This window comes from Narcine bancroftii, chromosome 12 (genome assembly GCF_036971445.1).
Source record: "Narcine bancroftii isolate sNarBan1 chromosome 12, sNarBan1.hap1, whole genome shotgun sequence".
NCBI lineage: Eukaryota > Metazoa > Chordata > Chondrichthyes > Torpediniformes > Narcinidae > Narcine > Narcine bancroftii.
The window spans coordinates 9611688-9626444 of NC_091480.1; the positions used below are offsets into that span (position 1 = coordinate 9611688).

Genomic DNA, 14757 nt, shown 5'->3' on the forward strand with positions numbered 1-14757 from the left:
GTTGGCCTGGACTCCGCCTTCCCCCCACCACCCCCCCCCCCCCACCCCGGCCAGCTTTTGGTTCATTCTGCTTATTCCTTGAAGAAGTGCTCAGGCCCAAAACGTCGGCCATATATCTTTGTCTCCTGTGGACTTTGAAAGACTGGCTGAGATCCTCCAGCATTTCAGTATTTTTTTTACTACAATCACAGTGTCTGCAGGCTTTGATGTTTCACTCTAAGCAGCTCTTCATTTCCCCGTGACAATCGGTGATGGCCATTGTCTGCTGGCAATGAATATATAAAAATATGTTCATTTCAAGCTAATTAGGCAAGTACTTGCCTGATTTACAAATTAGCCAGGCTGACAAAGTGAGTTGCAAACAGTGCTTCTGGTGACACGACACACCCGAGGCGTGAAGTGGGTCACCCTTGCCCTGCATAATTGCTTGAGCAATACCTTGTGCTCTTCATAAACGAGCTCAAAAATATGAGCGGTAAATTGAATCCTCCACTGCAAAAATTCATCCCTATGTCGGTTAGAATGTGGCAGGTTTTCAATGAATGAAGATTGACAATTAATTTCTGACTTCAGTGGGTTGCAATTTATTCTATGGAAAGACATGAAAAGCAATCAGTATCAGTAAAGATGAATGAAGGGGACAATACAACAGTTTAAAAAAAATTTTTTTGGTGACTCAGTGGAAATGTTGGCTGTGGAACTAAGACATACTTAGCAGCAAGTTTCAGGTTTATTAAAAAATGGCGCCGCTGTTGCTGGTGCGAACCAGTGGAAAGTGGAGGCTCCACTGCGGGGTCCTACTGCCCAGCTTTACATCTGACAGCTCCATACAGGGTTTAAACGGCCTGTTGAAGGAGCTGACAGGTTCATTTTAAAATCTCACGACTGTGGGGTCTGGGCCCAAGATGGCAGCGCTTGTGCTGGCAGCAGCCTCGAGGGGGTCACAGACTCCGGGGAAGCAGAGCACCAGAAATAGGGAGACCACCTTTCCCCCCCCCCCCACCCCATCCCATTTGAGAAGCAGAGGATGACCACGGCGGTGGACCAGAAAGGGGCTCTACGGCTGATGGATGCACAGGCGACTCGAGGTGAGGAAACCACGGAGGCTGCGGACTGCTGGCGACTGCTGTCAAAGAACTGGCTCGAGTCCGGCTGAAGGGATACCGGGCATCAGAGCCAGGATGTGAGGGGATGCCGAGGCTCCAGAGCGCTGAGGGCTTCCTGATCGTGTCGGAGGTTTGGACCTGGAGCTTGGGTCGCCAATGTGTTGCTGAAAAGGCTGTGGGAGGCTCTGGAGGCAAATCCACAGGCACTCAGTGACACCTGAAGGAACTCCCTTTTGCTTCTCTTTCCCTGACTGTAATGCGTGCCGGGCAATTTCTGTTACTGGGGAATCTTTATTTGTCTTACGGCAGATTAAGTGAACTTTTATGTAATATTACATCTGTTTTATTACATGACAATAAAAGGATCTTGGATCTTGAAATATAAATCTTGCATAGATTCCACACTGCTTTCATCAGCCATTCCAATTATTGCCTTGATTTTCTAATCATCACTCTTTACAGACCCTCGTCTTGGAATATCGATAACTTCCTCCTGCCTGGGCATTTCTTGTAGTTCATAATTCCAGAATCTAAAATATTTGTGATGTGGTCACATTAAAATTTCACCTTGCTTTCACATTACACCAGAATCTTGCCTCTTCCTGGCTCTCCCATGTCCTATGTCCTATCATTGGTTACAGTGTCTTCAAGTCAGTGTTGACTTGGCGCTCTGGAATTCTCTCCCTGAACATCTCGATCTCTTGCTGAATTGATTGAATGCATCAAAAGCTATAAATCTGCCATGATCTTGTAGGAAAAAACACAATGCTGGAGAAACACTGTCAAACAGTGTAATTTATGTCGCAAAGATAGAGATACAGAACCAAAGTTTCGGGCTTGAGTCCTTCATCGAGGAATGAGCAAAATGTGGGCAGGATCCCGAACAAAATGGTGGGGGGGAGAAGCGCAGTCCCACAGGCTGGAGGTAATAGGTGGATAAGGACACAGCAGCCAACAGGGGGAGGGGGGGTGGCTCCGTGAATGGAGAGGGAAGGGGATGGAGAGCTGGAGGAAAGAAGACAGATGGATGGGGAAGAGGGAGAACAAGGAATGGGTCATCCGAAAGCGGAGAAGATTCCAGTCGGAGAGTTCCGGATGTAATATTAAGTGTTGCTCCTCCATTTCACGGTTGGCCTTGGCTTGACAGTGCGAGATGTCAACATGGGAGCGGGACACAGAATTAAAATGGTTGGGCATTGTCATTGACATGGAGAGAACGAAGGTGTTCAGCGATCTCCCAGTCTGCATCTAGTCTCTCTGATGTAGAGAAAGCCATATGGCTCCCAGTCTTCCATGTGCACGATAAACAAAATGAAAAACATACAGAGGTGCATAAAGGATCTGGCAGCTTTGTTCCAGTCTTTGCTTACACCAGAAGCACATTAAACATGCTCATTACAGACATGTCCCTCTCCACTGCACAGCCCTCATTACAACCCAAGTGCGGGATTACATCAGGGTCACCTGGCACACCAACAGCAGCAAGCTCTCCCTCCCTCCTTATCCACCTATTACCTCCTGCCTTTGGGACGTGCTCCTCCCCCTATTCCTCCACCCTACCATTTTTTTTAGGGACCTGTCTACATATTTTAATATCTTGATGAAGGGCTCAAGCCCAAGACATTGATTATTTATCTATCTTTGCTATATAAAGGACACTGTTTGATCAGCTGAGTTTCATTTGCCGGTCCATTTGCTTTTGAGTGTAATCGTTAACTATATAACAATTACAGCATGGTAACAGGCCATTTTGGCCCTTCTAGTCCACTAGAAAGCTCTATTTTCCTGTCATTCTCATTTTACTCAGCAAAACTAACTTAATTCCTGTCAGATTTGCTGGTGACTCCCTATGTAAGGTAAAACATCATGAGATGGGAATGTGTAGGGAGTTACCCTGTACAGGGCAGTAACAAGAAGGGGAGGTGTCCTTGTACTCCTGTTAGGTAAAACATCATGAGATGGGAATGTGTAAGGAGTTACCCTGTGCAGGGCTGTAACAAGATGTGAATGCATCCTTGTACTTACAAGATAAGAGAGACATTGATGGATTGAGAGGCAGGAAGCTAGCAGGGAAAGGATAGCAACAGTTTTAGTCATTGGACAAGTAATGATATGATGATGTTCTAAGCACGTATCCAAGGGTATAAAAAATCATCATTTTGCTGATAACGGCAGAATGCATTCTCCGACTAACATGGTTAGTCGCAAGTGTTACAATCCGGTAATAAAGAACAAAGAACCCTGATTTCGACTCAGCCTGGTGTTTGTCTCACTCATTCATGAACAAAGCAGACCTAACACCTAACAGTCTCTTTCTTAATAATTTTGAGTTTCAGCAGTAAATGCTACACCGGTAATAGTGGTAAATATCCAACAAAGTAACTATATTGGTACATAAAACTACAAATAACCTATCATACATAACCAAAATGCAGAAAAGAGAAAGTTATACTAATAATCTAGTCCCACCCTTATAAAGTTGTTAGTTGAACAAACCTACTCCACTACTGTGGAAAAAGGAAACAACCAAATCACTAAAATGGGATCTAAATAGCCTTATAAATTATGAAAATAATTAAGGACCCCAGAAACTTACAAAGTTAGAATTCATTCAACAGTAGAACATCTAATTTTTTTCCAAAGTCAGACATGCCATCACGTCAGATGGCCACTGGGTATGCGTAGGAGGGACTGCATCTTTCCATCTCATCAATATAGCTTGTCTAGCCATAAGAGGAACAAAGGCAACTACATGGGATTGTGACCCAGACAACTTCAAGTCAGTCAGCGTACTTATTCCAAGGAAGGCAAAGAAAGGGTTAGGAGTCAAATTAATATTAAGAACTAAAGACAAGATACAAAAAATACTTTCCCAATAATTGGAAAGAGAAGGACATGACCAAAACACATGAAACAATCTACCTTCTTCAGCCTTACATCTGTCACATTTTGAAGAAATATTAGGATAGAATTTAGCCGATTGAACTTTGGAGAAGTACTACTTTAAATTGTAATAATGAGTGTTGGGCACACAGAGAAGATGAATTTACCAATTTCAAAATATAATCCCATATAGCATCCAAAAATAATTGTTGAAAATCTTCCTCCCATAATTTCTTAGTCTTGTCCAAGAAATTACCTCTAAACAACAATAACGTCATAAAGAACTGATGTGATTCGGTTTAAAATTATAAATCTTCCCTATCATATTTTGATTCCAAATCTTGAGGGAGTTCAAGAAACTCCTAATCTGTAAATATCTAAAGAAATGATGTTTAAATAAGTTAAATTTAGAAGATAATTGTTCAAAAGAAGCCAAATTTTGGTCAACAAAAAGATCCTGAAAAGATTGGATATCTAATTCAGACCATGCATGAAAACCAAAATTTTGTATTGAAAGTTTTAAAAAAAGAATTAGCTAAAAGGGTAGTAAGGATCTATGATAACAAAAGTGTTTTCTAAATTGAAACCAAATTCTCAATGTATGTTTAAGAAAATTATCTGTTAATTTAGAGGCAGAAAACCAACAAAATAAGAGAATACTTCTTAGTAGATTTGATTTCTATATTAATTCAAAGTAGCATCCTGTCTATTCTTGAGATGAATCTGAAAAGTAATATATCTAATATTAGCTGCCCAATAATAAATCTAAAATTAGGGAGTGCCAAACCCCTTTTCCTTTTAGGGGTTTGAAGGAAAGTTTTATTCAAATGGGGCACTTATTTTCCTAAACAAAAGAAGAGATAATTGAATCAAGCGAATCAAAAAATGTTTTGGGAACAAAAACAGATACAGCTCAAAAAATATATCCTCCTATCAGCCTGCCTAATGAAAAATCAAGCAAATGCAGCTCCTCAGTTCAATGGAGCAAACCTTCTTCATTCGTGTCAATGTGCACAGCGGGCCTGCTGTAACCCGAGCTATTATTTAAATGGTGGGAAATGAATATTTATTTGGATCTCATCTGTGAAGAATAGTGATTGGCAGCGTTGAAACAGTTTTCCTGCAACTGTCATGGAAATAGATATGAACCTGGTCACAGATAAATTAGTCAGATCTTGGCAACCACCTGTTTATACATATTTGCACAACATTAGTTAATGGAGACTGTTCTTGAAGAAACGAAGGCAGCATTTGATCAATGGTGTGACATGTTCTGCTTTGGCAAGCTATCTAAGATAAGCGTCTCATTCACGAAATCCCATTCATCGTCAGGTTATGAATGCAAAAGCTCCCGTCAGACACTGCAGTGTCAAAATCAGGATCAGGTTTATTGTCGTGAGCAGGTGTCTTAAAATTTGTCATTATGCGGCAACAGTATTGTGCAGAACAAGACACAAAATTACCATAAATTACAATTCTGTAAACTGGGGCAAAAAAAGAGAAAAAGTGAGGATCATTAACTATTCAGAAATCTGGTAGTTGACGGGAACAGGCCGTTTTTGTGCCGTTGGGTGTTCGTCTTCAGGCTCCTGCACCTCCTTCCTGATGGTAGCAGTGAGAAGAGGGCATGGCCTGGGTGGTGAGGGTCCTTGATGATAGAGGCTGCTTTCTTGAGGCACCACCTCTTAAAGACGTCCTCAATGGAGTGAAGACTGCTCTTGTCCTCTGCATTGGCATCTTCTTCTCATACAGTTTTGCAACCAGTCAGAATGCTCTCTGTAGAAATTTGCAAGAGCCTTTGGTGACAGACTAAATCTCCTCAAGCTCGCAATGAAATAGAGCCACTGGAGCCCCTTCTTCATGGTTGCATTAACATGGTAGGCCCTCAGAGATGTTGACTCCCAGGAATTTGAGGTTGTGTTCTCCTGCTTTTAATTTTAAATTTAAATTTTAAAATGTAGATGTACAGCATCATTACAGGACCCCCCCACCCCATGAGCACGTGCCTCCCAAATACACCAATCAGCCTACAAACCTTTTGTGGGGGGGGGGGGGAAGAAACCAGAGCACCCGGAGGAAACCCACGCAGACACGGGGAGAATGTACAAACTCCTTACAGACAGCGCCAGATTTGATCCTAGATGGTTGATGCTGTAACCGTTCTGCCCTTCCCATATTACGATGCCCACCATGTTGTAGGACCCTGTGATATTGGAGAGTTGGCAGGTAGGTACAACCCAGATATCACAGGGTCCTACAACAAGGTGGCCATCATAATATGGGAAGGGCAGAACGGTTACAGCACCAACCATAAACAGACTGTTTAAAACGATATGATTGAACCAACTTCTGCCACCTCCGCTTATACACACTGAAATATTTTTGGATTTTAAGTAACCAATAGTTAAGCAGTAAAAATTTTTGGAATGTAGGGGAACTAAGAGCTAGGGGAAAATGCAAGGAGGTGGAGCCCTGGTACACAAATTTCTTACTTGCTGCAGCTGAACAGGTTCTTTGTAATAGACAACCACAAAACAACTACAATATAGACTTTCTCAAGAGTTGGTATGACTGAAAATCTTGGCAAATTTCTACAGAAAGTGGCTGCATCACGGCCTGGTATGGGAGCACCAATATCTCTGAGCAGAAAGCCCTGCAAATGGTAGTGGACACAGCCCAGGACATCACAGGCAAAGCTCTCCCCACCTTCGAGAAATTTCACATGGAACACTGCTGTTGGAGAACAGCAGCGACCATCAAGGATCCACACCATCCAGCACATGCTCTGTTTTTGTTGCTGCCATCAGGAAAGAGGCATAGGTGCCACAAAACTCACGACACCAAGTTCAGGAACAGTTGCTACTCCTCCACCATAAAACTCCAAAACCACAAACTCGATCAGGGACCTTTTGCACACTTCTCCGTGGATTGTCACCTTGTTGTGTGGTCCTGTGATCACGAGAGTGATGCCGTCTGGAGCTATGCTCCTGGTAGGGTCACCCATGGTGGTAGGGTCGAGGGTGAAGTCCTTGACAAAGAATCAAGTCCTCAACAGTGGAACAGGAAGATGAAGTTACCCTGAACTCGATGGCTGTGAAGGCAGACGAAGGCTGCAACAAATCCATCAGCTCCAATCATCGTGGTTTCCATGCCATTGGAACTAGTTGATTGATTTGTGAAATATCGTGTGCTTCTTGGAATGAAACATCAAGTACACATTAAAAAAAATACACGCACAGGCGGGTTTGTTCTATGAAACGGAATGAAAGCCATTATCCTCGACCTCAAGGGATAGTTACGACGACTTTGCACATTATTTATGACTGAAATATTTATTTTCTGCATTGCAGTTTGTTTGCACCTCCTTTTTTACATTTCTCTTTTTTGTATACATATCTTTTGTGAGTACAGTTTTTTTTAAGCACTAAGGATAAATAGGAATTCTGCCTGGCCGGCGGGTAAAAGGATATCAGGATAAAGGATATGTGATGTCATGTATGCACTGTGTCAATAAATATGAACTTTGACCTTTGATACTTAATCAAATTAATAGCAGACATTAAATGCAAAAATTTAGATAATAAATATTCAATTATCGTAGTGAAAAAAAAGGACTGCAAGTGTCGACGAACCTATCTTAATGGCACTGGCCTCATGGTGACCGCTCCTGCTCTTGTTCCTTATGTACTTAGGACTTTTCCCATATCAGCTGCATTGCTTTATGGAGGTGTAAAAGAGTTGGGTAAAGGTGCAGTTCAACTTACCTCTTCCCTTTCTTTCTTTCAGAATAAAGTGTTAAACGTGGATGGAGTGAAGGTTAAGCTACAGGTAGGTCAAATATTCAGACTCGCAAGGGGACTAATGTTGCGGGCAATGTCATAATAACATTCAGCACGGCGGTTACAGCGCCTGCGACCCGGGTTCGAATCCTCCGCTGTCTGTAAGGAGTTTGTACGTTCTCACCGTTTCTGTGTGGGCTTCCTCCAGATGCTCCCTTTGTTCCAAAGAAATACGGCCTTGGTAGATTAATTGGTCGCATGGATGTAGTTGAGCAGCACAGGCTTGTGGGCCAGAGGAGCCTGTTACCATGCTGTGTATCTAAATTAAAAGCAAGTTTCCATTGGAATAAAAATTAAAAGCAAAACTGCAGAGACTGAAAACACTGGACAACAAATCTTTTTCAAAAGGGTTGCCTCCTGAATAAAAATCAGGATTATGATCTACAACTTCAAGCTGAACACAAAGATAATTTCAGATTTTCTGTATCACGTATGAAGTTGGAGAAACATTAAATTAACTTGTATTGAATTTAACATGTTTAATCACATAATGATGCTGACACATTGCGTTAGTTCAACTAAACTAAAAATGGTTTGCCGCTGATTTTCGTATGTACTCAGCATCTGATGCCACTTGTATCAGTGTCCAACAATAGTCGGCCAGCACTGATGGATTCCAGTTTCCCAGATCTCGCTTTTCCAGGGTCACAATGTCCCGGTGAAACCTTTCACCGTGTTCGTCACTGACTGCACCAAGATCAGCCGGGAAGACGTCCAAGTGCGGATGCACTTCACAGTTTATACACTTGAATTAGACTTAAAATATGACAGGAAATCACAAAAATAGTTTAGCAGTAATGATCAAAAACAGTATGTGTTTGGAAAAATTTAAGGTGATTTTCGTGAGCAGCCGCCCAAAATCCATAAAATAAACCCAAAAGTGTTCAGGAAACAAAATCTTCGCTGAGTGAAATCTGAAATAAAAACTGAAAAATGCTGGAAAAACTCAGCATTTATTGTTTCAGGTCATCAGTTCACTCTGCTTCTCTTTCCACGGATGCCGCCTAAGCAGCCAAGTGTTTCCAGCCTTTTTCGTGCTTATTAAAACAATTTAATTGGCTGCAGCTTGACCAATGGTAAGGTGTGTTGCTAGTGTTAATCGGGGAGGCGGGATTTGTGGTAGGAGAGGCCAAACCAGGCAGCCTTGGAACAGTTGCCTGGAGACTGAGACTGCTGCCCAGCCTGTCTCTGGAATTAATCCTGTGTTCTACTCCAGTGACCCATTGGCAGTTGCATTCTTGTCCTTGTAGGGATGCCAATGAACCATCGAGTCATACAGCAAGGAGACAGGCCCTTCGTCCCTCAGAATCCACACTGGGTAGCAGTCTCTTATTTACAAAGATCCCATTTTACTATCCACGCCATACTCACCGACACACTAGGGGCAGTTGGCAGTTCCCACCTGCATGTCTTTGGGATGTAGGAGAAAACCAGACTGCCCATGGAATCACAGGGAGAATGTGCGAACTTCACATGAACAGCAACTGAGGCAAGGGTTGAACAGAAGCTGTAAGGCACCATGGAGTCACATAACAGGCCATTCAGCCCACCATCTACTGATTTCCATTGATATTAATCACATTTAGCAGCACTTAGTAGTAGAGTCATACAGCACAGAACAGGCTCTTTGGCCCAATGCATCCATCCCGACCAAGTTGGCATTTCCTTCCTATCCGTATACAGTAAAATCCTTGTTATCCAGAATTCAACCAACCGATAGCAGCAAAAAAAAATCACGGTAAATGGGTAAAAAATACAAGTTTAAAATTGGCACCCCCTAGTGGTTAGTTTGGCAATCATGCAACATGCAATCTCAAGCAACTGGCAAATTCACTTAACCGGCATCACCAATCGCCATAGGTGCCAGATGCTGGGAGTTTTACTACATCTGTTCAACTGCCTTTAGCATGTTGAAAGTTCCATTAGCTTCAGCACTGTTCCTTTTTTTTTAATCAGATATAGATCCTGGTCTATAGTGAAGTAGAGCATTTTTCTCCTGTCAAGTAATTGAGCCAGAGTATAGCCTTGCTGCTGCTATTTTGAGGCTCTTACTTAACAAATCCCATCCATCAAGCCTGTCTTCCTTATCCCAGCTCTCACCCACATCTCTTCTAATTCCCACACATCTGCCCTGGTCCCTTCTGCCCCTAGACGACCAGCCTCTGCATCCAACATATTATTCTCAGTAATGTACTTCACCTACAGTTGGATCCCACCACCAGACACAACCTCCCCTACCCTCTCCACTTTCCACAGGGACCAGACCCGAAGGGACTCCCTGATCCACTCTCCCTTCCCACTAATCCCATCCCTCGATACCTACCACAAGAGATGCTGTACCTGAGCCCACACTTCCTCACTTACTACAATTTGGAGCCTCCAACCGACCTTCCAAGTGAAGTAGCACTTCGCCTGTGAATCTTTCGGGGTCATCTACTGCATCTGGTGCTCCTGTTGTAGTCTCCTCTATATCGGTGAAACTGGATGCAGACCGGGAGATCATTTCATTGAGCACCTTCACTCTATCTGCTGGAACATCCAAGACCTCCTGGTAGCCAGCCACTTCAAATCCACTCTCCATTGCTCTGCTCACATGCCTGTCCCTTGGCCTAATGCACTGCCGAACTGAGGCCACCTGCAAATTTTACGAACAACACCTAATATTCCCTCTGGACACTCTCCAACCAGGCAGAATTAACATCGACTCCTCCAGTTTCATTAACCCCCTCCCAGGTCTTTCTCTCTCTCTCTTTCCTTATGCCTTTGTTTCCTTTTCTTTCAGGTTTCCACCCCCTCCCTTTGTTCTACCAGAGAGTTACCCTCTGCCCCTTCCCCTCTGCCCCTTCCCCTCTCCCTTCTCAGCTTTTTTTTTCTCTTCTACTCTCCCACCTGTACCCACCCATGATCTCTTTCTCATCTGTGAGTCTATAGGCATTTTAAGGTGGCCAAAATGTCCCAATGTAAAGCCACATATGCGGCTGTCGGGAGGCCATCTGAAAGTGGAGAAACCATCCAGGAGGAGCACTTACCTAACGCTCCTCCTGTAGGTATAATCTCCGGCTCTGAGAATCTCCCGTTGCACCTGAAAGCAGCAGTGGGACTGCAGCCACAGTCCACAGGAGCCGGCCTACGCTCGGACTCGGCTCTCCTTCAGCCAGCATGTTCAGGTGACAGAAAGGCGTCTTCTCCGCGGCCACCTGAACGACCCAGCTGCACTCCCCCAGCCGCGTCTGCCGGCGCATTATCTGCGTCCGAGCACCTGAAAGTGATTTATCCTTCTCTACCCCTCTCTCCTTCCTTCCGCCTCCTCACACCTTTTTATTCTGGCCACTGCCTGTTTTTGCTTATACATGTCGAAGGGCCGATGCCTGAAACCTTAATTCCACTTTACATCCAATGGATGCTGTGTGACCTGCTGAGTTTCTCCAGCACATTGGTGTATGGCTCTTGACACCTGCAGCTACAGACTATCTTGTCATATTTGGCTTAAAAAAAAGTGAAACTGAATAGATTAGGTAATGGAATCATAGCACAAGGGAGACCATTGGCCAATTACAGTCAAGCCATTTGTTCCAGTTTGTTGGCATTCAATAGAACACTTGGAATTTCTGCTCAGCCTCCGATAAGGTTGAGATCTGGTGTATCTGCATTCTTTGAAGGTTTTTATCTCATGGGGTGAATCAATGATTCAGAATTGCTGTTTTATGCCTAAGTGGTTGAATGGAAAAAAGGAAATGTTCTGTCAGTGAAACAAGAAAGTCGACAGACGCTGTGATTGCAGTAAATACACAAATGTGCTGGAGAAACTAAGCAGCGTCTTGAGGAGGCAAGATATATAACCAAAGTTTTGGGCCCATACCCCTTTTGTCGAGGCACAGCATGAGCAAATAAGGTGGGGGGAGGAGTGAAGGAGGAGCAGGGCCCTCCGGGCATGCTCCAACCAGATGGCATTGACATGAACTTCTCTGGTTTCTGTTTGCCCCCCCCCCCCACACCTATCCCCATTACACCCGCTTCCTATCTCTCTCTCTCTCTCTCTCTCTCTCTCTCTCTCTCTCTCTCTCTCTCCCTTTCCCCCATCCCTCTGTCTCCTTTCCTCCAACTCTGCACCCACAGAACTTCCTCCCCTGAATGATTCTCAGCCTCTCCATTTTCACTTCTGGCCCCTCCCCCTCTGCCCCTTCTTCCCTCCCCCCAACCTTCGTATTTAGGCTTACCTTTTGCTCAGGCCTGAAACGTTGGCTATGTATCTTTACCTCCTATGGATGCTGCGGGGCCAGCTGAGAACCTCCAGTATTTCTGTGCATTTACTAAATGTTCTGTCAACTCTGTGGTGACAACAATATCTGAGATTTGCAGTTTGGATTGCAATGTCCCCCCTGGCTTGCTCTTCCTGTGGGTCATGGAGACTAGAACCCTCCACTTCACATGTCGCACTACCTTAAGACTTTTCCTGGTCCAAGGCTCACCAAGAAGCCTATTCATTCAGGTTTCTTGCAGAGGCAGCTCTTGTATCACATATTACACTGATGTGAAACATTTTAAGGATTCTCACTTGCCTGAGAGAGGTTAGTGTCCTTTACTTTAACAGGGTAAAAAAAAACTGTCAAACGTTCCCTATGTGTCACATCTTCTTAATCCAAAATAGCTGCCAATGAGATTAGAATAATCTCTTTATATGTGAATTCTTGATTATTTAAAACAGGATAAAGACTAATCCTAATTAATGCTGATCCTTTTCCCCAAGGCTGTAATGTTTCTTAGTTGAAGCCATGTTGAGGGGCACAACTAATCCTTTGGCTGACTGAGTTTTAAAGAAAATATCTCCTTGGTATCCTGGGGTCACTAATCCTCAATCAACATCACTGAAATGGTCCAACTGCCAACAATTGCTTTGCTGCTTAGACCAATGGGCATTCCAGCACAGAACTGGTCCTTTGGCCCAAGATGTTGTGCCCACCTACATAAATTTAATCCACAACAATCTAACCCTTCCCTTTCTCACAACCATAACCCTTTATTTTTCTTACGTCCATGTGCTCATCTAAGAATCTCCTAAATGTCCCTTTTTTTAAGACGTACAGCGCGGTCCATGAGTTGGTGCCACCCAATTAACCAACAACCCTGATACGTTTTAAACAGCTGAAGGAAACTGGAGCACCTGGAGGAAAACCCATGCAGATACGGGGAGAATGAACAAATTCTTTACAAACAGTGCAAAATTCAGGTCCCTGACCCAGTCCCTGGCACTATAACAGTGTTGTGCTACCAGCTATGCTAACGTGTGCCTGGGGGTGCCTGCAAAATCCTCTGAAGGCAGAAATTTATATCTCCTGTCTATACCCTCAGTCTTCATGGATTTGGGCTTAAAACATTGACTATTCTTTTTCTCCCACTGATGCTGTTTGACTGCTGCGTTCCTCCAGCAATGTGTTCTTGCTCCATATTCCAGTGTCTGCAGTCTCTCCTGTGTCTCCAGAAATCCATTGAATGATTTTTTAAATTCCTGGGTTTCCATGATCAGAAGTATTTTGTGAAGCAGTAAAGAACTTTTTACAAGGAAACACCATTGCAATGAACTTGGAAGAAGGTTGGTGGAATAAGAGGAGTTCATGCACAGCAAGATTTGACAAATAGTTCATGAATGGCGTTCGTTGGTAGAGGGATTGAGTTCAAGAACCTTGACATAATATTGCAGCTCTATGAAACTCAGGTTAGACCACGCTTGGAGTATTGCATGCAGTTCTGGTCACCTCATTACAAGAAGGATGTAGATCAGTGGTTCTCAACCTTTTTCTCTCCACTCACATACCACTTTAAGTAATCCCTATGCCATCAGTTCTGTGATTAGTAAGGGATTGCTAATCACAGAGTACCTAAGGGTGTTTGGGTGGGATGAGAATGTTGAGAACCACTGCTCTAGACCCACTTGTTACTGAAATATTTTGCTTGAGAAAAATTGTCATTGGCCCATTTCCTTTGGAGTTATGAAACCGTGCACATAATGAGTCAATTAGGGATGATTAAAACAGTGGTTTACAAACTTTTTCTTTCACCCACATCCCACCTTAAGCAATCCTTTACTAATCACAGAGCACTTATGGCATAAGGAATACTTAAAGTAGTATATGAATGGAAAGAAAAAAGTTGAGAACCACTGATGTAATGTGGATTTTTGACCGGTTAGGGCCGATCTAGCCATTGGTCACAAGACATGTGCTGGCATCTTGTACAAGAACCTCTCTCTGCATAAGAGTCGCAGGGTTGAGAACTCATCTGGAATTAGTCAGTGAGCCTAACACTGTGCCGTTGAATTAGTGGAACCCAGTAGTTGTTAATTATGACTCAAACAAGCTGTGTCACCTCTGTTCACCTCCCTGTCTGAACCCAACAGCATTCCCCTCCTGCCCAGCCTGATTGTTTCTTCAACCAACCCCGACCTTGGCCTCAATCATTTTACAGACTCCCTTCAGCCCCACTCCCTCCATGTCTTCCTGAAACTCTTGAGGATTATTTTCTGTACGGTCCTATTTCCTCTCGACTAAGTCTACCTCCTAATCAACTCAAGGAGCCCCTTGGATTATTTTCCTGATCAACATCACCAGCTGACACATTCCTTTCCCTATTGACACTCCAGACTGAGGCTACAGGCTATGTCCCCACCCCCAGGACTCTGCTCAAAGTTTATGGGACCCCTTCCTGGTGAAGCAGTCTAGTTCTTCCTTCCCTCTCCCCTACTGACTACATAAAATATTAAAAAGATCTATGTTATGTGAGGTGAAAAAAAACAAGACTTTTACTGACATGTGCAGTTGCCCCCAAGGGGGGGGGCCCTTGGGCCTCCTTTGAGAACAGTTGCTCCAGACTATCTCCCTAAACCACGTGACCTTCCCCCCCATTCTCTCCCCCATGATTATCTTCTGCTCTTC

The 14757-nt window shown here is 43.7% G+C and overlaps 1 protein-coding gene across 2 annotated transcripts in view; it reads left to right on the plus strand.

Annotated features, from left to right (window-relative positions):
* LOC138746494 (ras-related protein Rab-26) overlaps window positions 1-14757 on the plus strand; it is a 179523-nt gene that overhangs the window by 102241 nt on the left and 62525 nt on the right. For both annotated transcript variants that reach the window (XM_069904695.1, XM_069904696.1), the window contains exon 3: window positions 7776-7817. In XM_069904695.1, coding sequence (XP_069760796.1) covers window positions 7776-7817 — 42 coding nt within the window. The remainder of the gene's footprint in view (window positions 1-7775; window positions 7818-14757) is intronic.